The sequence below is a fragment of the Vanacampus margaritifer genome, chromosome 6 (genome assembly GCF_051991255.1).
Source record: "Vanacampus margaritifer isolate UIUO_Vmar chromosome 6, RoL_Vmar_1.0, whole genome shotgun sequence".
Taxonomy (NCBI): Eukaryota; Metazoa; Chordata; class Actinopteri; order Syngnathiformes; family Syngnathidae; genus Vanacampus; species Vanacampus margaritifer.
In genome coordinates, this window is record NC_135437.1 from 19,847,688 (window position 1) to 19,869,820 (window position 22,133).

General features: G+C 39.0%; 1 protein-coding gene across 3 annotated transcripts; it reads right to left on the reverse strand.

Moving 5' to 3' along the window:
- Positions 1 to 409: 409 nt before the first annotated feature.
- slc25a22a (solute carrier family 25 member 22a) lies at positions 410 to 22,088 on the reverse strand. 3 transcript variants are annotated; one of them, XM_077567908.1, is made up of 11 exons: positions 21,940 to 22,088; positions 11,614 to 11,834; positions 11,408 to 11,533; positions 11,265 to 11,320; positions 10,009 to 10,099; positions 8,980 to 9,034; positions 8,357 to 8,417; positions 7,328 to 7,472; positions 7,100 to 7,254; positions 6,941 to 7,016; positions 410 to 6,637 (listed from the first exon to the last, which is right to left on the reverse strand). In XM_077567908.1, exons 2-11 carry the CDS (start codon positions 11,631 to 11,633, stop codon positions 6,484 to 6,486), a joined length of 939 nt encoding a protein of 312 aa, XP_077424034.1. In that variant the 5' UTR covers positions 11,634 to 11,834; positions 21,940 to 22,088; the 3' UTR covers positions 410 to 6,483. The 3 variants fall into 3 exon arrangements, with proteins under 3 accessions (XP_077424034.1, XP_077424031.1, XP_077424033.1); XM_077567905.1 differs by having other exon boundaries at positions 11,265 to 11,533; XM_077567907.1 differs by lacking the exon at positions 21,940 to 22,088 and adding an exon at positions 18,665 to 18,887 and having other exon boundaries at positions 11,265 to 11,533.
- Between the last annotated feature and the right edge of the window lie 45 nt (positions 22,089 to 22,133).

Here is a 22,133-nt window from a genome sequence, read left to right on the forward strand (position 1 = left end):
AAGGATGTGTGGTCTACTATACTGCACATTTATGGAGGGTGTGGTGTATTTGAGTGAATGGTCATCCATTTACTGTTCCCTGTGATTGACTGGTCACTAGTCCAGGCTGTTGTGCGCCTCTCTCTCTCTCTCTCTCTCTCTCTCTCTCAAAGTCAGCTGAGATACTTCAGCTTCTCCTTGACCCTGAATGAGTGATAGAAAATGGATGGTTTGAATTTCAAGCAACCGTGAGCTGCTTGCAAGTGGGTGTGAATTATTGGTTCGTGTTCGATGCTGGTGCACAGTCACATGCTCTTTCCCTTCTGAATTAAAGAAGAAAAAAAAACGAAGGACACAATAACAGAGGGAGAAAGCTGGAGGACCTTGAAAGCATCTCCAGAGATGTGTGTAAAAACAAACATGACCCTGATTGATTTAGGGACAGTCAGTTTATTGAACAGCAAATTGTGACAGGAAACACTTTTTCTTTTCTTTTTCTTTTTACCATGGCATCATAAACAATGCATAGGACACGTGTCAATCACCGCACATGAAGATAAACACCCTCTATGTCATGGAGGTAATATTGTGTGGGTGGATTAGTAGGGATTGTTTTTTTTTTTTAAAGTGCTGTGTAATGCACATTTCCTCTTAGAGGAAGTGAACACAGGTCATGAGAAGGGCTCAGACCCCAAACGTTGTGAAGGTCCCTTTATTGTGATGCTGACATTGACAAGTTTATTTTTGTTTCTAGTGTGTGCCACTTCTCTACTTATTGCATATCAGCGAGCTGGTTTTTGTGTGCGTGTGTAAGTTTTAGGTGAATGTGTAAAGCAATAAACTTTGGATAAATTATTCACTAAATAATACATCTTATAATATCTAAGTTACATTCTTATATCTGATTCATTTAGAATATGTAGGCAATATATATTCTGTGGATAACTGCTGATAGTGCACGCCATCACATGGATCTCTTCATGTTGTCTCAACCCGGCATATAGAAACACTTCTATCATTTTAAATGAACTGAAATATATTTCACGCTGTCTACTCTGAACACCCTTTGCAACCGTCAGTAATCAAAGTGTGCCTTAGTCTTTCTTTGTGCTTTCTTCGGCGTAAACCTAAGGGCTCTATTTTTGTGACTGGCATAAATCCTGCGAGTGGCGTACAGTATTTCTGCACAACCGGTGATTTGTAATGCCCGGCCGATAGGGTTTGTATTTTTTTTTTTCAGGCTGATGCGATAACCGATTAATTGGCGGAGTAATTTAAAAAAAATAGCTGTGCTGAGTAGAATGATTTAACAAATGCAAAATAATGATTCAGAGAATTTAGAGAGGAACCAGTTGAGGTGGCGCGGGCATCTGGTTCGGATGCCTCCTGGACGCCTCCCTGGGGAGGTGTTCCGGGTATGTCCTACCGGCGGGAGGCCCCCGGGGACGACCCAGGACACGCTGGAGAGACTACGTCTCTCGGCTGGCCTGGGAACGCCTTGGGATCCCGTCGGAGGAGCTGGGTGAAGTGGCTGGGGAGAGGGAAGTCTGGGCTTCCCTGCTAAAGCTGCTGCCCCCGCGACCCGACCCCGGATAAGCGGAATTGAAGACGACGACGACGAGAATTTAATGAATTAGGCCAGCTGGCTACCCTGTTCCGGTGTGCCACCAAATTGTAACTCATTTTCAACATTTGCGCAGATGTGCCGTCTACAAAAATAGAGCCCTCGGTTTGGTACAACTCCTTTGCACGGGGAGAGAGAGGGATGGCACGCGAGTGTGACAGACAGACAGAAGCAAAGAGAACCACTACACATCAGCTACAACACTACACTGTCCGGACACGCGCACTCACGTAACCAAATTCACAAGGTCAGCAATAATTCATGGCATAAGTAAAGCTTCATGACTTGCACAACATCGTCAAAGCTCAAATAAAAGAAAACGGGGAAAGGTTTAAAAAATAATCATCAACGACAATCAAACAAAAATAGGCATGATCACAGGAACATCAGACGTGAGGTGAAAACAGCAGCTGGAATGTTGAGAGAAGCGTAACGTAACGTTTACAATGATGAGCTTACGCAATTTTTTTCCCCGTGGCTCAGCTGTTACAGTCATTACGGCCGGAGGTGCCGGGCGACCTTATGGCTTTCGCTGACAACTGCCTGCTTGCGTTTCAGTCGCTTTCATCAGTGGCGTTTCCATCGTAGCGCGGCCGCTTAATAGAGGAAGCAGCGGTCAAAAAGATTTACGGTCTCAAGTCAGCGGGTCTCTGGTGGCCTCATCCAGGGTACACTTCATTTCAGTGGGATCAAAGGCTATTCACTTGAAGCTTATTATAGTCCTATCACCATTACAGTATATGTTGCTTCATTTGGTCCGAATGGACAACAGTGAGATCTGTGAGACCTATGGAAAGCCTTTGAGCATTTATTCAATATCCTTGATGTCCAGCTTAAGATCCATGTACAAGTATGCTGTTTGTCCTCACATTTCATTGCACCTGTGGCACGACTAGTGGAATGACTACAGTGGAAGTAAAAAATAAATAAGAAGTCTGCACAAACCTGTTGAAATGCCATGTTTTTAAGACCTAGATAAATAATTTCAAAATGTTCGCACCATTAACTCATTAACTGCCATTGACGGCTATAAACGTCAAAAATTCATTTGAACTATTTCTATTAGTTTAACATTTTTTTCCACTTCAAATCTAGTTTTTTTTTTTTAGTTTTATACATAAAATTAGTGATTAATCACGAGTTAACTAATTAAAAACTTTAATCGTCTGACGCCCCGAATTTTTAATAATATTTTTTTTCTTTTTCTTTTTTAATTCATTCACTGCCGTTGACAGCTATAAACGTCAAAAATTCATTTGAACTATTTCTATTAGTTTAACATTTTTTTCCACTCTTGTTAACAAAAGTAAAAACCTAGAATTTTTTTATTGTACATTTAGAACATATAGAATTTGTGATTAATCGCGAGTTAACTAGTGAAGTAATGCGATTAATTACGATTAAAAACTTTAATCCCCTGACTCCCCGAATTTGTAATAATATTTTCTTTTTTTTTAATTCATTCACTGCCGCTGACGGCTATAAACGTCAAAAATTCATTGAACTATTTCCATTAGTTTAACATTTTTTTCAACTCTTGTTAACAAAAGTATGAAAACCTAGAATTGTTTTATTGTACATTTAGAACATATAGAATTTGTGATTAATCGCGAGTTAACTAGTGAAGTCATGTGATTAATTACAATTAAAAACTTTAATCCCCCGACTCCCCGAATTTGTAATAATATTTTCTTTCTTTCTTTTTTTTTTAATTCATTCACTGCCGCTGACGGCTATAAACATCAAAAATTCATTTGAACTATTTCTATTAGTTTGACATTTTTTTCCCACTCTTGTTAACAAAAGTAAAAACCTAGAATTTTTTTATTGTACATTTAGAACATATAGAATTTGTGATTAATCGCGAGTTAACTAGTGAAGTCATGCGATTAATTACGATTAAAAACTTTAATCCCGACGCCCTGAATTTTAAATATTTTCTTTCTTTCTTTCTTTTTTTAATTCATTCACTGCCGCTGACGGCTATAAACGTCAGAAATTCATTTGAACTATTTCTATTAGTTTAAAAAAAAAATCCACTCTTGTTAACAAAAGTAAAAACCTAGAATTTTTTTATTGTACATTTAGAACATATAGAATTTGTGATTAATCGCGAGTTAACTAGTGAAGTCATGTGATTAATTACAATTAAAAACATTTAATCGCCTCTTGCCCCCTTCTTTTTTTTTTTAATGAATTTATGGCAGTGAATGTGTTAATAGCAATTTTTCTTTAATAGCAACGTTTAGTTGGTCTCATCATTCATGAAGTTAGCCCTAGTCATTCCACTAGTGAGGACAAAGAGTGTACTAGTCGAACCACGAGATGCATATCAAGGTTATCGAACAAATGCTCAACCAGCTTTCAGTGAGACCCGCAGACTTGAACGAGAGCTACTAAGTAATGACACCTCCAAGCACGCGTGTTCCCGATTGCATATCTCCACTGGCATGTTGCATGCAAGCAAAAATGAGAAATTGTTGCATTCCTTCATCATAACACAATCAATAACAAAATCACCACACTATGGGGAGGGAGAGGTAGGTGTGCAAATAAGCCATCATGTACAAAACAAACAATACATCCTAAAGCAGAGACTTGATACCGTCTGCATATGTTACAATATAATTAAGGTGGACACGTCAACAACACATACAAACATACAGTGTCGTACCACCCATAGAAAGGAACATTGATAAATAGTTCTTACTCCCACAGATGAGTACACATTAAAAAGTTGCATCAGATATATCTGCAGTGCAACAATACAGCAAAGTGGGCGCTAGAGTGGAATGTGATTGGATTAAAAAGACGTCAAAGTCACCTTGATCTCCGGTTAGATAAACCAATGGCAGGGCTTTGGAGGTGCGATGCAAATGAGATATGACGGGGCTGCTTTCCATTGCAGCTTAAAGCAAACAAGAGCATTGACTGACAAGTATGTTTGGTAAACAAAACAATTTTGATTTCGTATTTCATGATAAAAGTTTGCCATTAGCTCTTTGGGCCCTGCCAGTTAATTCAAGTTCAGATACGTCTCATACGTCAACAACCGCTGAACTGTTCTGTAAACAATGATTTTAAAACTGCTTTCCACAATAAGTGACTCCACTGTTTTCTCGCTTATCCAATATATTCTCATGATCGTATCCCCAGGAGGATCTTTGAGACCAGGTGAACAGTAGAGTCACTGTGGATGCATTGGATGGAATCTGATCATCTTAAATGAAAACAACAACAAAAAAGCCAACAGAGGTAATGAAAGTCATCTTATGGTTTAAGGATTGTGGCTTCTCAGATGTGCTGGTATCACATCAACACTTTTCCTGAACTACACTGCTTAAAAAAATGATAAAGGGAACACGTTCTTATCCCAGCGTACACATGAGGGTTGATATCAACCTGCAAGCCATAACATAACGATTGAGAATCAGTTTTCCCTATTGTTGTGCAAATCGGACATTGGCCCAGTTTCCAGCGCCCTCGCTACAAGTAGATGCACGAGGCCTTATCTGCGGCCCACACAAGTTGCTCAGGCAGATCCTCCAGAATGACACATGCATAATCGCCACGGCCAGAAGGTATGCTGCGTAGCCAGCCTAATCCAGAGTGTGGAGGAGATACCAAGACACAGACAAGTAGACCTAAATCGGTAGCGCTGCCAGAATCTAATAGAAGCAGGACGTTTATGTGCATGTTTACAGACCTGCATCCAGGCACATGGAGGCCATATACATTACCAAGACACGCAACTTGGATTTGGATGAGCCTTTGAGCAAGAAATTAGAATTGAGTTTGCAGTGATAGGTATCGCGTTATTTTGTTTGTAAAATAACTAATTCCCCCAAAGCCATTTTCACTGAAGCAACCCCCTTTGCTCCCAGCTGTTTGACTTGATTTTGCCAGGCCCACAGAATATTCTGTTCTATTGCTATAAAAACATGGAGCCTACCAAAAGAAAGATTAGAGCCTCTTCTTTCACCAGGAAAACAAGTATATTTGTATCCGTTTCCGTTTTTGCAGCAATTAGCATTAGAATATAGTTAAGTTTCATCATTATTCACAAACACTGGGGATAAGAGTTTGTTGCAACATGGCCGTGGCTGATCTCTTATACTCTGCTGCCACCTGCTGGCAGCTTTTTGTAATAACTACCACTATAACTACTTGAAGCAATCTCTTCAGGTCAGAAGCTGTATCAAAGCCTGCTGTATGCTCTAGCATAAAAAAACTTCTTTTTTAAAAAAAACGTATAAATATGTTTTTGGGACCATGGCAATATTTAAAATATAAAGTGTTTATACGGTTTTAGGAGCAAATGAGATAATAACACTATGAAATCCAACATAAATATTTTACACTGGAATATTTAATTAATCCAGTGTTCCCTTTATATTTTTCAGCAGTGTGTTTTGAGACAAGAGTATATCCTGAATGGCATTGTCTCAAAATGTGTGCTTCTAATTAAGTGCATTATTCTATTTCTATTTCATTTGGAGATGAGCACTGTTTTAAATAATCAGGTAAGAAGACCTTGCAAACCTGCAGCAACCAAGGGCAGTCAGCCTACCTTGAAATTTCCACAATCATAATATAAAACGACTTATTTTGTAATTACAAATTCCAGCCTCCTTCCAAACCCAAGCTCGCACTTGTGGCTCGATATCAGGATTGACACGTGCCGACACGGGTCGGCTTGGCAGCAAACGGAGGCTCCCCCTCCTGCATGATTTAAACATTCAAGACAATCAATTTGAAACAAAATGTAGCACATAATCATTAAAATTACAAACATAGAGGTCTTTAAGAATGAGATGACTCCTCACGAAGGTGGCGGTGTGATGTGATCTGGGCAGGAAAGGCAGACAAGGATGTGCTTCCTAGTTGTCCCTTTTGGGCAAGAAGCTGAGGATATACTCGCCCACGCCCAAGAAGTAGATCACCTGGGCGATGCCAAAGAGCGGTGCAATCACCAAGGCTCGACAGTAGGCCCCTTTCAAGAAGGCTGATGGGCCCTCATTCCGCAAGATTTTCCTAGAAAGCCCATGACGACAACGCATTATACAATCTGGAGTACAAGTCGTTTTTAATAGGTTTTAGGTGAACTAATGAATACACACACACTCGCACGCATGCACGCATGCACACACGCACATACACATTCAAAAAATATATATATATAAAAAAAAAAATTAAAACTAAAAATTAAGGAGAGCAATGATGATGACATGTCAAATCGGTAAAATTACCGAATGAACAATACTAAGCTCTCCAGAAAAGAAAAAAAAGGGAGTGCAAGTCATGTCGTTCGAGACATAAAAGACACAACGAAGTCACCTGATACAGTCAGTCACTCCGTCGTACGTGTCCTCTGTGCTCCCCCGGTTCAAAGACTGAAGTCTCGTCTTTATCACTGCAGCACACAAGAGTTCGGGTCAGAATATGAGGACGGCTCACGTCGCATCGATAACGCTCACACACTCGCTCGCTACTCACCGTCCACCGGGTTGACCGCAACGGCCGCCGTGCTTCCTGCTAAGCAGCCCGATATGAAGGACACGTAAAAAGGCGCGGGTCCCTCTGCACCTCGCTTCCCAAAGTTATTCAGGTTAGCAAAAAGAGGGAAGTAGATGATGGAGAATGGAACGTCCCTAAGGAGCAGAAGACGATGTGAAATGCTTTTGCATTAGCAAAACATACGACGCGGCGCCAGCTTTGGTTTACCTGAGCAATGTGGCGCCAAGGCCCTTGTATAATCCAGCAATTCCCTTTTCCCTCAGTAATTGTCTGGTGATCTGCATTGCAGTTGGCGACTTGGCTTCCACGGTGCCTGCTGGCACGGACTCTGGCATCAGCTTCCTCTGAGCCGCTAAGCAGCACAGGAAACCATTATGAGAGAAAATCATTGTAATGATAGGAAAAATCGGGTTGAAATTATTAGTGGGGTTCTTCAGTACGTATTAAAGGGAAAGTCACTTTCTAGTCTAGGATTGGATGAGGGGTGATAACTTAAAGCTTCTAGTTAAACATGCTAATTTGGACCCTAGGATTCATTTTCTCAGGAATAGTATAGTGCTGTTTTAGAATAAACATTTTTAACTTGCGCTAACTGGCAATTAAAATAAAATTGCAACGCGGTTTGAATGTACTCTAAGACCAGACAATGGGCAATCTCAATGCCCACTGGTCAATCTAAAATGATATGTTTAACAGTTGGCTAAACAATGGAAGTTGGTTGGCAGCCAATTGCAGAGCACACAAAAAAAAAAAAAAACGTTTACAAATTTGGGGTTCAAAATCTTAATTGCCGTGTGGATTTCCAGGATATCCCTGTGCTTGCAAGGTTTATCGGTGGGTGCTCCAGCTTCCTCTCACATTCCAAAAACATCCATGCTAATAGAAGACTAAATTGTCCACAAGTATGAAAGTGAAAGTGAACCCCTTACTCTTGCCAAGTCAGCTGGGATAAACTTCAACTCACCCAGATCCCTAATGAGGACAGACACTTAAGAAATGGATGAATGAACGGCTGGATCATCATTATTATAATAATGATAATAATTTAACAAGCTAGCAAAGTCGGGAAAAAAAAGGTTCCAGAATAATTTTCTGCGGTTAACATTTTTCAATAACATAGCCTTTATGAAACAAAGATGGATGTTGTTGTTGCAGTCCCCTCAAAAGACCACACGGGGTCACTATTTGTCCAATTTATGCATCTACACCAGCCACGTAACAGTTTGATTTCCTTACCAATACGTCCAGCATCTTGGAGCTGAATTTTCAACATCTCCATAGGAGTGGTGACAATAACCTATATATAAAAAAAAGACAAACACACAGTTTATATGTAAAAAAAAAAAAAGTCCATTCTTTGCTTTGAACCTCACTGTACTTGTAGTGTATGCCCAAAAGTGTGCTTTGTATTCAAGTTTTAACTTACCATTAACTAAATCATGTCAGCCCTTATTTTCTTTGTCATCCAAACAGGAGTAATCAGTTAACTGGATTAAAGGTGAGATGGTCATGTTAGCCGCTACAATCTTAATCCAAGGTTAGCTACATTTAATCTAATCATGTTATTCAGGCTTGAAGCCTTTGCCCTCAATGACAACGGGCATTTGGTTTTGAGTCACTCAATAAACATAACCAACCAAAGCAGAGCTCACTTATCACCTGGAAACAACATTTTACATTCCAAACCTAAGAACAAGCTTCAAAACAGTTACATATGGTGCGGGCTAATTGTTCCTGCAGGCAAAAAGACAAATGAGGGAGAGATTTGGTGCTCTACAGCCACCGTCAGCGCTCAAGGCGGCGGCAGTTCCAGATGGCAAACAGCAGGATGCTATCCAAGCGCCACCTCAATTACTCACCTGGCAAGTGCCTGCACCGCACCCAGCCAGCATCTCTTTGAGCAAAGTGAGTTTTCTGGAGACAAAATAAGAAAATAAATCAACTGGTTTTAAGGCATGGAGTTCTGTGGCAGTGTGAATGTAAGAGTCAAGTTTTCTTTCTGTCATCAAAAACAGCGACTGCGACTCTTTGTCTGCCGTTTCAACAGGCCAGACACGCATGAGGATAAATAATTGACAAGCCGCTGGGTCAGCCAAGTCAATCATTCATCAGCTTGAATGTATGTCACACAAAGATGGCGACATCTTATCTCAAGGGGGGGGCGATGAATAGCCATAGCCTAAGGCACATAACTGCTAGTGAATACGATATGTGACGTAGGATTAGACTAGATTACTAAATTAACCCTGGAGAACCCAAGAACCCTTTTCTTCTTTGGAAAAATTATGAATTATACATTAAACGACTGATATAAGTTCACTGAACAACAAAATATATGTTTTTTCAATTTTAACTTTTTTTTTAACTAGCTCAGAGTTGCTAATTTATCAAAATATATATATAAAACATACTCCTAGGCATTCTGCAACATGATATGAAATAGATTAACAAAAAAAAACACAATTTTACCATCTGATGGTTTGCTGAGAAGATGGTTTTGTTTGGATTGATTTCCAGCTCAACAAAACAGCATGTTTGTTGCCAGCCATCTTGTCACCACCACTCTGGCTCATGTAAGTGCAATATTCATCCACTAGATGGCCCCATGCAGGGCTCAGAAGTGGCACTCTGGACTTTTGAAGTTAAATTTAGGGAAGAAAAAAAAAGGTCTTTGTTATTTAAGTAGCAGAATTTATAGGGGCCAAATTTGACCCCGTGGGTTCTCCAGGGTTAAGTAACTCTATACTACAAACTGTCGCCATGCAATGTTTGGCACCTCAGTGATGATGAAAGAGCAGCGGCGGTACTAATGTGTCACGTTACACGTTTGTAAACGCAATAATCACTGTGTGAATGAGACGCAGCCTGGAAGCGCGTTAATCCCTCACCCATCCTTGGAGAGGTGATGCCTGAAGAGGTCATTGGCGGCCAATTTGATGGCTTTCTCTGGTGTGACCAGTGTTAAATTCACCGCCGCTCCTGGGGGGGGGGAAGAAGTGGCAAAGCGTAAATGATAGCACAGGAAGAAAGAGGAAGAGGAAGTAAGGGGCGGGTAATTTTTTTTCCAAATTGAGCGGAACCTCTATATTTAAATACCCCTAATGTTGTACAAATTGGAATTCAAACATACTTTACAGGAAACATATGTAAAAAAATAAATGCAAATTGGCTTTCGCTTGTTCAGGTGCATCTCAATAAATTTTAATACAGTACCTATACAGTACATATTTAATATTTGTACCGGGGGGGCAAAAATAGTGCATTTTAATAATAAAATAATTCATTCTCATATTTAATTAGAATTAAAATGAATTTACCAATTATTTAAGCAAATGCATACGCAGCAAAATCAACAATGTTAATTCAACACTTACGGAGCTAAATTTAACACTTCAGAAGTGTTTAAAGACACTTTTGAAAATGTTCATTGAGATGAAGAAATAACTCTAATGGTAAAGAATTGTGAGTTGAATGTGACTCTGTGCCAGAGTTATTCAGTTAATATTAACATTTGTAACTCTTTTTGAAGTTCAACACTAGATGATGGATTATTTTAAAATCAATTATGTAAAATCAACACTGACTAGTGTTATTTTAACTCCTCAGTGTAAAAAATGTAACACTTTCGAAAGTGTTGTTTTAACTATATTTAGCAATAAAGACACTTTTTAAGTATAATATTTAACTCTGTAGGTGTTGAATTAACCGTAATTTTGTCATTTAAAATAAAGTACTGCAGTTTATTTCCCTAATGTTTTTTTGTTTAATCGTTAACAATGAATTAACAAAACATTTAGTGAAATGAATGCATTAGAAATGTATTTGAATTGACCAGTTTGAGTGACCAAAAAACAACAAATGAATGCAATAAATATTAGAGAACTTTTCTTCTCTAATATTTATTAGTTATTAGTTTATATAAGTCAGCTGGGATAGGCTAGCTAACTCACCCATCATGAGCCCAAATTTGCCAAACATAATGCGAAAAATGGATGGATGTTACAAGGGACACGATATCAGAAGTTGACCAGCACTCGGTGAATGGATTGCGTTTGACCTCAGAGGTCATCAATGCATTTCATGTCCTCAGTCTCTCCTTGCTTTCCTAATCCTTATCTCATTTTTCCTAAACTTCCATACTCACCTCTGTACATCCCAAAGTATCCCTCTGACCGGATGGTCTTGATAAGGCAGTCTGACCTGAAATACAAAAAAAAAAAACAACAGACGAGGAATGTTACACAAAAACGCTGATGTCGGGTCTTATGTGTAAAAGATAAGACGTACATGCTGGTGTAAAGGCGAGATCCATGTTGCTGGTTTTGCAAGCGAGTCTTGGCCAAGTCGATGGGAAACACGCAGGTGACTCCAATTAGACCAGCGACACCCCCATTGATCAATTTGGCAGGCAAACTAGAAGGAGACGAAAACATGAATGAGCAAGATAAAAAAAACAAGGACAAAGTGCTGCGGTAATTATAGCGCAAGCTTACCTGATCTGCTTGTCAGCCATTTATATGAAGCCCTTGCTCCTCACTGTTGTGTCAATGTGTCTGTTAACTGTGAACGATGGGGGCAGTCGTGTTGTATATTTGGTTGCTTGTTACAGAAGGGTGTTGCAGTTGAGGGGGATTATAAAAAACAATGATTCTTAAGGAGGATTTTTAGTCTGCTTTGTCTTCTTGCACTTGCTGTAGGTCAAGTTGGGGGATATCTGAAAGAAAACGTAGAGATTTCAGTAAAAAAAGATTTGGAAACATTTTATAATTTTATAATTATGCTGATAACAAATATTGGCTGATTCTATTTCTCCATAATGTAAACTCCCACTACAATAATCCAAATTATATAATGTGTCCCAATTTATTTATTTATTTATTTTACAATATTTCCCAGTTTAATAACATAGCCAATTGTTAATCAAATGATCTCATATTTGCACAAAATGTGCAACTATGTTTATTGTTAAACTTAAAAGGGAAGACAACCCAAAAAGTTTCTTTACAACAATATGGCCTATGTGGCCCCACTAGTCCAAACATGGTATTTTCTAGGGGTGGGAATCTTTGAATGTCTCACGATTCGATTCCGATTTGTGGTTGTGCAATTCGATTCAGAAATCGATTTTCGATTAAGAACGATTTTTGATTCAAAATGATTTGATTGACAATGATTTTTGCTTCAATTTATAGATGTGCAAGGAATTTTAATGATCTACTCCAGTCTGACTCGCTAATGCTAATTAGCGCGTTACTCGTGGCACTTTTATCACTCAAAAGAACGGCTCCACGCTGCAAAAAAACAACTTTTATTGGAATAACTTGATCGTGACTTTTTCCTTCTACGCTCTAATGTGGCTACAACTTAACAGTGTATTAGACCGCGTGGAACCACACTGCCCCTAAGTGGCCAAATCGGGTACAACATGAACAGCGCTCCCAATAAAGGCACACACAAACAAAGAGAAGACTGTTTTCTGAGTTTGGTCATGCTGATCCGTGATTCGTCATGAGCCCTGAGCTACTGTGATATCATTTTCAGTGAGCAGCAAATGACAAAATGGCTGCCCCCTGACAGGTGGATTTTACTGCTTAACTCATATTCCACAAACACAATATTAATCAGAATGCCACGTTTTAGACTAGTGAGGGTGCACAGAACATATTTAAGTAAATAAATGTTTTAGTTGACCTCCTCTTTTAACTCATTCACTGCCATTGACGGCTATAGACGTTTTAAAAAATTCATTTGAACTATTTCTATTAGTTTAACATTTTTCCACTTTTGTTAACAAGAGTATGAAAACCTAGAAAAAAATATTGTACATTTAGAACAGATATAACATTTGTAATTAATTGTGAGTTTACTATTGAAGTCATGCAATTAATTACAATTAAAAAAATTGATTGCCTGACGCGATAAAAAAAAAAGAGAAAAGATTCTCAAAAATTAGGGCCGTCAGGCAATTAAAATTTGTAATCGTAATTAATCGCATGACTTCACTAGTTAACTCACTATTAACCACAAATTTTATATCTGTTCTAAATGTACAATAAAAAAATTCTAGGTTTTCATACTCTTGTTAACAAAAGTGGGAATTTTTTTTTTTAACTAATTAAAATAGTTCAAATGAATTTTTGACGTCTGTATCCGTCAATGGCAGTGAATGAGTTAACGATGTATTTTAAAACACGTCCAGCTGAAAAAAGAAAAGAAACACTAAATATGTGTCATGCAGTTTCTGAGCCATACATAAGCAATTGGCTGACTGTCATCATGAATTTGCCACTGTGCCACTCCAACTGAAAACGCAATTCAGACTCCAGGTGAAGATTGGGATCATTGGGCAAAAATAAATTATCTATCGGAAACAAGCGAAGAGAACTTCATTAGACACTGATGTTGTAAAGATTAATATGTGCTGCTATGCTGCCTGTGCCTCTGTCTCACATGACCTTCACATTTTGTGCGCTATGCTCATACAAAGGAAGCCATGTTGTTGTACTCCTTCAAACAAATATTTTTTAACGGACACATTTAAGAGGCCAGATGTTCCCTATTTTTGACACTGTGCTTCAGTGTGTGAAGATGCTTCCTCTTCCCACTCTCAATCTCCCCTCCCCCTGCATCCACCAATCACCGGCCACCTCCGCAGGAGACCAAAGCCCACCCCCCACCCCCCCCCCTCAGTAAACCGCCTCAGTCACGAGTCACGACTCTCAGCTTTTCCCAATCCCAACCCTAGTGAGTGGTGAGTTTCTTTGTGTACAGCCCACATTAGCAAATATCATTAGGCCGTCACGCTACACTTGGACAGATTGCACAAGGAGTGAGGATGTTTCCATTACAGATAACATGGGGGCACAGCTGGTGTGTTTTGCTTGGATAGCTTGAAGTAACCCCAGCCCCCGCTGGCCCCGCCTCTGACTGTGTGTATGTTGAGTTGGGGGGGGGGCTAATATGAGGTCGGGAAACTGCCTCTGCAACTTTCGACAGGGTCTTTTTACTCAGTGACTAAACAGTTGGAGTCATGTTTTTTTTTTACATTGGAAATATTTGCGAAGGAAAAAAACAAAACACACTATGTAATGTGTTTTGCAGTGAATGACATAATCCGCCTCACGTTAGAAATGCAAACAACTTTCCTTTCTTTTCTTTGGTCCTTCCTCGGGTCTCCTGACGGCCTCACGACTCTGGCTGGAAGTGTTCGGTTTAGGTGAACAGTTTGGGATTTTTTAATAGGTTTTAGGTGAACTAATGAATACACACACACACACACACACACACACACACTCGCACGCACACAGGCACATACACATACTCACCCACGTACAAAATAATAATAATAATAATAATAATAATTTTTAAAAAAGGAGAGCAATGATGATGACATCAGGGATGTGATTTGACCAAAGTGAAATTATCTGAAAATTTAGCCGGGGGTCTGGGGGCCGCTGGCACCTAGCTAGGTCCAGGGCAGTGCCCTGGTGGGGGGACACGGGGGGCAAAGCCCCCCTGAGCTCATGGGTTTTCCGTGTTTTTAAGCTCTCCAGAAAAAAAAAAGAAAAGAAAAAAAAGAAATGCAAACATGCACAAATGTCATCAGCGCTTTCCTGTGACCTTCACATTTGTGCTAAATTGTGGCGTGTTTGGAAAAGAACATAGCGTGTGTTTTTTCCCCCGAGGATGAACCATGTGATTCTTTTGTTCATTGATGGGCGACTTATCCAGGACAACATTAGGTACGCCAAGCTATGATAAAAATAATGTTCACTTGTTAATGTTTTTTCTTTATCATTGGTTGACTTAAAAAAAACTTTTCATACTCATTTGGTGCAAGAAAATGAATGCTAGCATTGCAGCTGACAGGGCAGAGTGAGGTGTTATATTTTACCACCATGCTTGAAATTCTTTCTGGTGACATCTTCAGGGGGCAAGTAAACAGATTAGTTCATTCAACTATTTGCTGATGTGTTCTAGCCCAATTTGAATAATAATTTGGACAAACACCAGTTTCGCTCCATTTTGTGTTTTATTTGTGGTGCTTTATTTGATTTTGGCTTGCTGAATGTTTATTTTGTTTTATTTTGACTTAAAAAAAAATGTTGCAATGATCTAGGTCAGGGATGGGCAACTGTCACACACACTGGGCCCTTGATTAACTATAAAAAAAAACGTTTATTTATTTATTTATTTTGGGGGGGGGGGTTGAACATATTTCCTATATATACTCGTGAATAAAACCTCGGCACCTGCAAATTTACTTCACAGATTTTTTTTCTTTATTTTTTTTTTGGGGGGCATTTGTTATAGAAAAATACATCACTTTTTTTTTCCTCTCTCTCTCTCCAGAGTTAAAAACTTTATTGGGTGTCTATTATACACGGATTTTTGTCGGCCCAGTCCATTTACCTGCAAATAGAGGGGTTCTACTGTATAGTTTTAAGTTGCAATTTCATAATTCACCACTAGTTGGCAGACATGGCTTAGTTGCACTTGCACCAAGATGAGGGGGCCTCATCATTTTTTGCAGATTTGTAATGGCATGCAGGAAAATGCATTACCTCAATAATGTTACAATTTTGAGTGAGTTGATTTTTTTTTTTGGGGGGGGGGCAATGCACAAAAATAGTTCTTGAACTCAATGTTGATTAGCCGTTCTGCAGTTTTGAACGTTTTTTTTTTTATACAAGAGAAAAGGAAAAAAAAGTAGTTTGCTTCAAAACTTGAGTTGTTGAATCGTAGATCTTTTTTTAAATGAACTGAGAAATGCATTATGAAAAATGAAATATACTAAGAGCATGCATTTTGCGCGTATTTTGTCCATATTTAAAATGGCATTCTTGTCATACATGTGGTTAGGAAGTGCAATGGTCCTATGTGCCCATAAAAGTCTCCATAAACTATACAGTACTTCTGAGTAGTACAATCTGAGTAGAATGACATTCCACGCACTTCCATGAGTCATCCCAAAAAAACGGAACATTTCACGTTTATTTAGCCATGCCCGCAGCTCAACTTGTCCAATGTATTCCATCGCCACACCACACCACGCTGTCGCATCAGTACGTTACTTATTTGACCTGCAGTCTTTTTGCCAGGCTGCGCTGTCATGACAATCAAGAGTCTGTGCGAATGAGACAAGTGGCCTCAGTGTGCAGCGTCTGCACACTGCTATCACTCGCCGACCAAACCCTAGAGGAATTCCGAGGCTAGAATTACTTCCCACTGGACTCAACCCAACTGCAGTACACTTTGGCGTAACTATGGATAAAGGTGCACTGAGGCCAGGTGGTGAGAAAGGCCCACCATATCCAGAAGAATTAAAAATAATTTAAAAAAAAATAAGTTTGGTACTGTGTGGCAGTTGGCTCCTACTTTGCAATGCGCATTATCGCCACCTACTGGACTGGAGTGGAACAATCTTGTCCTGCCTCATTTTACAGTCACCAAACATTTTAGGAATGTTATGCGACAATATAGATCACGTAGGAGTTGTTAAACCCTGACATCAACACACATATTTGAAAGTGTGTCCCTTTGGACAGATAAGCGCTGTTGAGTAAATAAATAATTAGTCAGAGTGATTGTGAAAGTAGTCTAGTCTCCGATGCAGAACCTTGAACTCGGGCAATTTAAGTACCCATTGGACACGTTCAATAAAACCGGTGCGTGCGCCCACTGACTCAGGCAGATAACATCTCTTGCTGTGACCCTTGTTCATCATTTCAACAATGAGCCCATAAATAAATGCTTTGCTCACAAGGATAGCGCCAAGAACCAAGACAAACAAGTTCATAATTTCATATTAACACAACACGGTTAAAAACACACACAATGTGGTCATTTCTATGCTTGTCATTTTAAAGAAATACAAGGGTCATCATTTAAGGACATGCTTGACAATCAAGTGACAGTTATAATGTGCTCTGTGAGTTTTATGTTCATCATAAATCAGTTGCTGCTGGCATGCTGATACAATATACGGCTGCCTCGGGTGTGCAAGTTTGAATAATGAGCTAGATTTGCAAAACTGCAGTAAAAGGTCCTGCTTTTTGGTCATTAAAACGTTCCTAAAAATATTATTTGGCACCATGCAATATTAAATTATCTTTACTGTTACGATATAAAATAGGTGACGTAAAAAAAAAAAAGTCACGAAGGTCGATAAAAATGGTTGCTTAGTTTATATAATAATAATAATAATAATCAGTAAAATACATGGACAAGAATAATACACACAACAGGTTTTTTTTAAGTGTTAAAAATGATAAACTATCGAAAGAGTCGAATATTCAATTATTAACTCATTCACTGCCATTGACGGCTATAGACGTAAAAAATTTATTTAAATATTTCTATTAGTTTAACATTTTTTTCCACTTTTGTTAACAAGAGTATGATAACCTAGAATTTTTTATATTGTACATTTAGAACAGATATAAAATTTGTGATTCATTGTGAGTTAACTAGTGAAGTCATGCGATTAATTATGATTACAAATTTTAATCGCCTGACGCCCTAAATTTTTAATAATGTTTTCATCTTTTTTTTTTTTATTCATTCATTGCCATTGACGGCTATATACGTCAAAATTTCATTCGAACTATTTCTATTAGTTTAACATTTTTTTCCACTTTTGTTAACAAGAGTATGAAAACCTAGAATTTTTAATATTGTACATTTAGAACAGATATAAAATTTGTGATTAATCGTGAGTTAACTAGTGAAGTTGTGTGATTAATTCCGAAAGATTTTAATCGCTTGACGCCCCTAATTATTAATAATCTTCTAAGTAATTTTAATTAGTATTATTATTATTTGTAATAACCTTTTCTTTTTCTTTAAAAAAGAAAATTTTGTTAAAAATTAGGGGCATCAAGCGATTAAATTTTGTAATCATAATTAATCGCATGACTTCACTAGTTAACTCACGATTAATCACAAATTTGATATCTGTTCTAAATGAACAATAATTTTTTTCGCCTAGGTTTTCATACTCTTGTTAACAAAAGTGGGAAAAAAATGTTAAACTAATAGAAATAGTTCAAATACATTTTTGACGTCTATAGCCGTTAATGGCAGTGAATGAGTTAAAGGAGGATAACATACTGTACATTTACTTGCAATATTTATTGTCAATGTCAGATATTGTACCACAACAGTAGTTGCTTTAAAATCGCCGGAGATTAAGCTTTAAAATGCGATACATTAAAATGACATTCACTGAAACGTTGAATAGATGTGCAAATTTACTGAGCCAATTGAAAATAAAGTCAAAAGTATGCACATTTAAAGTGTCCTTCCTACAAGACCTTAAGTGACATTGAGCTTTCAATGGCGGCGCAGATAAGACAAGTAAAAAGTGGTGACACGGCACGACACGGCACGGCTGCTTGATTTGATCAGCTCTGACGCATGCACAGAAGAACACTCACAAAAAAAGGACAAAAATAACACTGTAAAGCAAATCATATCTGCAGCCCAAATCACCTCATCTGCATTTACATAGCAAATTCTTTCCACTCATTCAAATCAGAGTACCTGGTGCGTCACGCCTCCTTCACTGCCTCTCGGTCCTCATGTGGCCAACATAGTGGAATGGGACCCTTGCTCATTGACACTGTGTCACTTGGTGAATCATTACAGGAAGTGGCCCTGCATTGAGGTAGTCACGTGCGTGCGCCTCGACTCATAACCTCAGCAAAATAACTAGAAGACGTGCTGAAGACTACTTAAAAACTGTCACGGATGTTTTTTTGTGATCATCTGCTAAAGCAATATTTCCAAAAAACAATTTAATTGAATCTATTTTCACCATCACGTCTGGGGACCTGACGTTTCTCATTAACAATTATAGAGGAATGTCGAACGGAACTTTAAACTGCCATGAGCCCATCTTGTGAGAGTTCAGAACGATTAACTGATATTCTTCGCCGTTTTGCCGTCAAACAAAACTGCCGCATATTTATTGTGTGAGACCTCACAAAACTTTACAAGAGCACAATGAAGCCACAGCTAAAAGATTAACTCAACATGTTTTGCTTTTTCTTCAGTTTTGGTAGTGTTAGGTGGGTGGCCGTGGGAGGGGTCAGGGTTCACCAACATAGTGCCCGTGTGGCTGTTCTAAAGATTACCTGATGGGACGTTGTGATTTTCTAGGAATGTTGTATAAGTGATCATTTGAAAATGTTAAACACTGACATATTTATAAGTATAAAAAAATAAAGTGCTGCATAGTGACAGTATATGTTACCTAATTATTGCAAAAAAAAAAATCATTAACATGACCAGTGTCTTCAACAAAGTGAAAATACTTATAAATAAAACATTAAAGCTAATTTGAGCAAATTTGCCATTTCAGAGGTACAGCGTCACATTAATCAGTACCTAAGAAGTAGCTTCCATTTTGAAAAAGGTTGGCGGCCCCCGCTGTAGATGTTTTCAACCTCAACACGGCATTGTACAAACGTCTCTAGGGTTCTACTAGTGCCCAAACGATTAATCGGTTGTCCGATTTAATCTGATTTAATCAATATTAGCTCTTTTAAAATCTGCCAAAAACTGACTATTTATTGCCCCCCCCCCCCAAAAAAAAAATATTCTTTCTTTTCACACATTAACACATTAAAACAAGACGAACACAATGATATTCAAACATCCTGATCCCCTACCCCCAAAATCAGCAAAAAATTGTAAAATTTTTGCCACTATTTCTCTGTTGTAAAGTTAATCAAATAGTAAAGGACAAAGTAGGCTTTGCCTGTACACAGTAAATTTCATAGAGTACATTTTTATATAAAAAAAATACTATATTTGTAAACTTTGAAGAGAGTAAGATATATACTGTATATATGCTGGGAGATGGCCAGTCTACCCACTGAGCCATGCCGCGCCAACATTTTAATCTCTTCAAAGTGTAAAGTTTACTCTGTTTAGACTGGGACAGTCTTTTTAGAGCAAAATTTACTCTACAAAATTTACTGCGTCATTTATATCTTTTTTTTAATTATTTAATCGACCGATTAATTGTTAACTGAATGTTATTCTGCCAAATATTGGAAATTGAATCGGCTTTAAAAAAAACACACCAAAAAACATATTGGTCAGGCCGTATAGCCACCAACAAGTGTGAGATGAAACAATTATGGGTGTGACACCCCTGCTATCATGTTTAAGCCAAAAGGTTAGCGGAGCTGCGTTGAGTTTTGGTGGCTGCACAGATTAGCATTAGCTAAAAACCATAAACCTTTGACCAAGCAGCACATAAAATGGGTCGGCAGCGGTTTTATTTCGTGTGTCTGTAGTTTAACGTGTTTTAAGAGTAGGAATGCGTTTTACAGCTCTCACAACTTATTTTGCTGCGGCAGCTGGTAGTTGTTACGCTTGTTTTTGTGGCGATTTGTGAAATGCTATCTATTTTTGGACAGCTTGGTGGAAACAGGGGATGATCTATGTGGTATCACAGATAAATCTGATTACTATTCCCTCTTGCCTCCAGCATGAGGATTATAAACCCAACTCTTTGAAATCACCCTTTGCAAACCTGCTCTCGGTGCAAGTGAGAGTTGTGAGCCGGCCACAGCAACACATTCTCACCACTGCGATGACTAAGAAATAACATCTTCATAGCAGTATTTGCAAGGACGTGGTGTTGGGTTTAGTCGCTCTCCCGACTGCACAAATACAGTGTCCCTTGTGGCACCTTGATTTGCCTGCCTCTCTTCTTCCCTACAGTGCGGATATGGAATAACAAAAGCATTGTGAGCGGGCCCGCCTCAAGCACAAAAAAACACACAATCTGCAGCATTGAAGCATCTGGTTTCACTTTACAGACTACAGTGAAATCCTTCAATGACCTCAATGACTTTCACATGCCAAGAACGGAGCTCGGCGAGCCATCGCAAACACATACTGTCACAAGTGACATTCAGAGTCCTTCCCTCGAGGGTTCGAGCATGCTCTCGAGGACTGTAGCTGAGCATACTGATTATCAGAATGTACGTACAGGGTGTCACCCTACACCAAGAATGGTCTGCCTCATCAATAATTTCATGGCTGCGGGAATGTTTTTGCAGGGCCAGCGAGCCTCATAATACAGTAAGCCATAAGCCAAGACTGGTGGTGAGGCTACATTGTTGGCCTACTAAAACCAACAATTATTGTTAAGTCCCTCACATTTGCGTGACCTCTTTACTCAACAACCCAATTTAGTTCATTCTTCATCTTTGGTGTACAGTAGTCCGCAGAATCAGCAATAATGACACACCAGAATTAATAGCGACAATATGACAGCATCAGTGATAAAGGAGGAGATGGTGAGTCAGTGAACTCACAATGCACACTACTACTAAGCACCCCCCCCCCCCCGCACACATGACAGCGCCAAGTCATCATTACCGGTTTCAACACTAAAATTGTACATTTAAACGCATTTGTCACAAAGCGGGCTGCAACACCTGCCCTACTGCATGAATTGAGCGTATGTGAAAAACGTAGTAATACGCTTAGGATTCGTTCCGATGTCGGTTTTTCCTCCTCCTCGCACATCCCCTTTTAAATCACATGTCAAATAACGGCGAGGTTGTGTCGCTTCCTATCGCAACCACGAGGCTCGCAGGTTCTCGCCGAGCTTAGCTAGCGCGCTCACGTCGAGCGGTTGCACTTTTTTTTTTTATATCCATATGACGCACTCGCGTCATTATTTTTTCCCCTCCGATAAATTAACGTCACGTCGATTGGAATCGTCGTAGGATCTGTGCGCCTCTGGCACCCGCCACACGCACAACAAAAAAAAAAAGATAACATTGAGTACATACCACAAATATCTGCCTCTCGTTAACCCCGATGTCTCCGGTGTAAGATGGTGAAATCAAAAGCCTGACACACTGTGAATGTTGTACGTTGATAGAGCGACTAAGCACGGGTCTTACTAGCATCTGGGAGAGGAAGAGGAGGTGGGGATGGAGGGAGGGTGGGATGGAGGAAGGTAAGGGGAGGGGGGAAGCTGACA

Excerpts from the sequence above, each read along its gene's own strand:
- slc25a22a (XM_077567905.1), bottom strand. The coding sequence starts at position 11,633 with ATGGCTGACAAGCAGATCAG. Across the intron at positions 7,255-7,327 it reads CTTGGCGCCACATTGCTCAG|GGACGTTCCATTCTCCATCA; the intron begins GTAAACCAAAGC and ends TCTGCTCCTTAG. Across the intron at positions 6,638-6,940 it reads GGAGTGACTGACTGTATCAG|GAAAATCTTGCGGAATGAGG; the intron begins GTGACTTCGTTG and ends TGGGCTTTCTAG.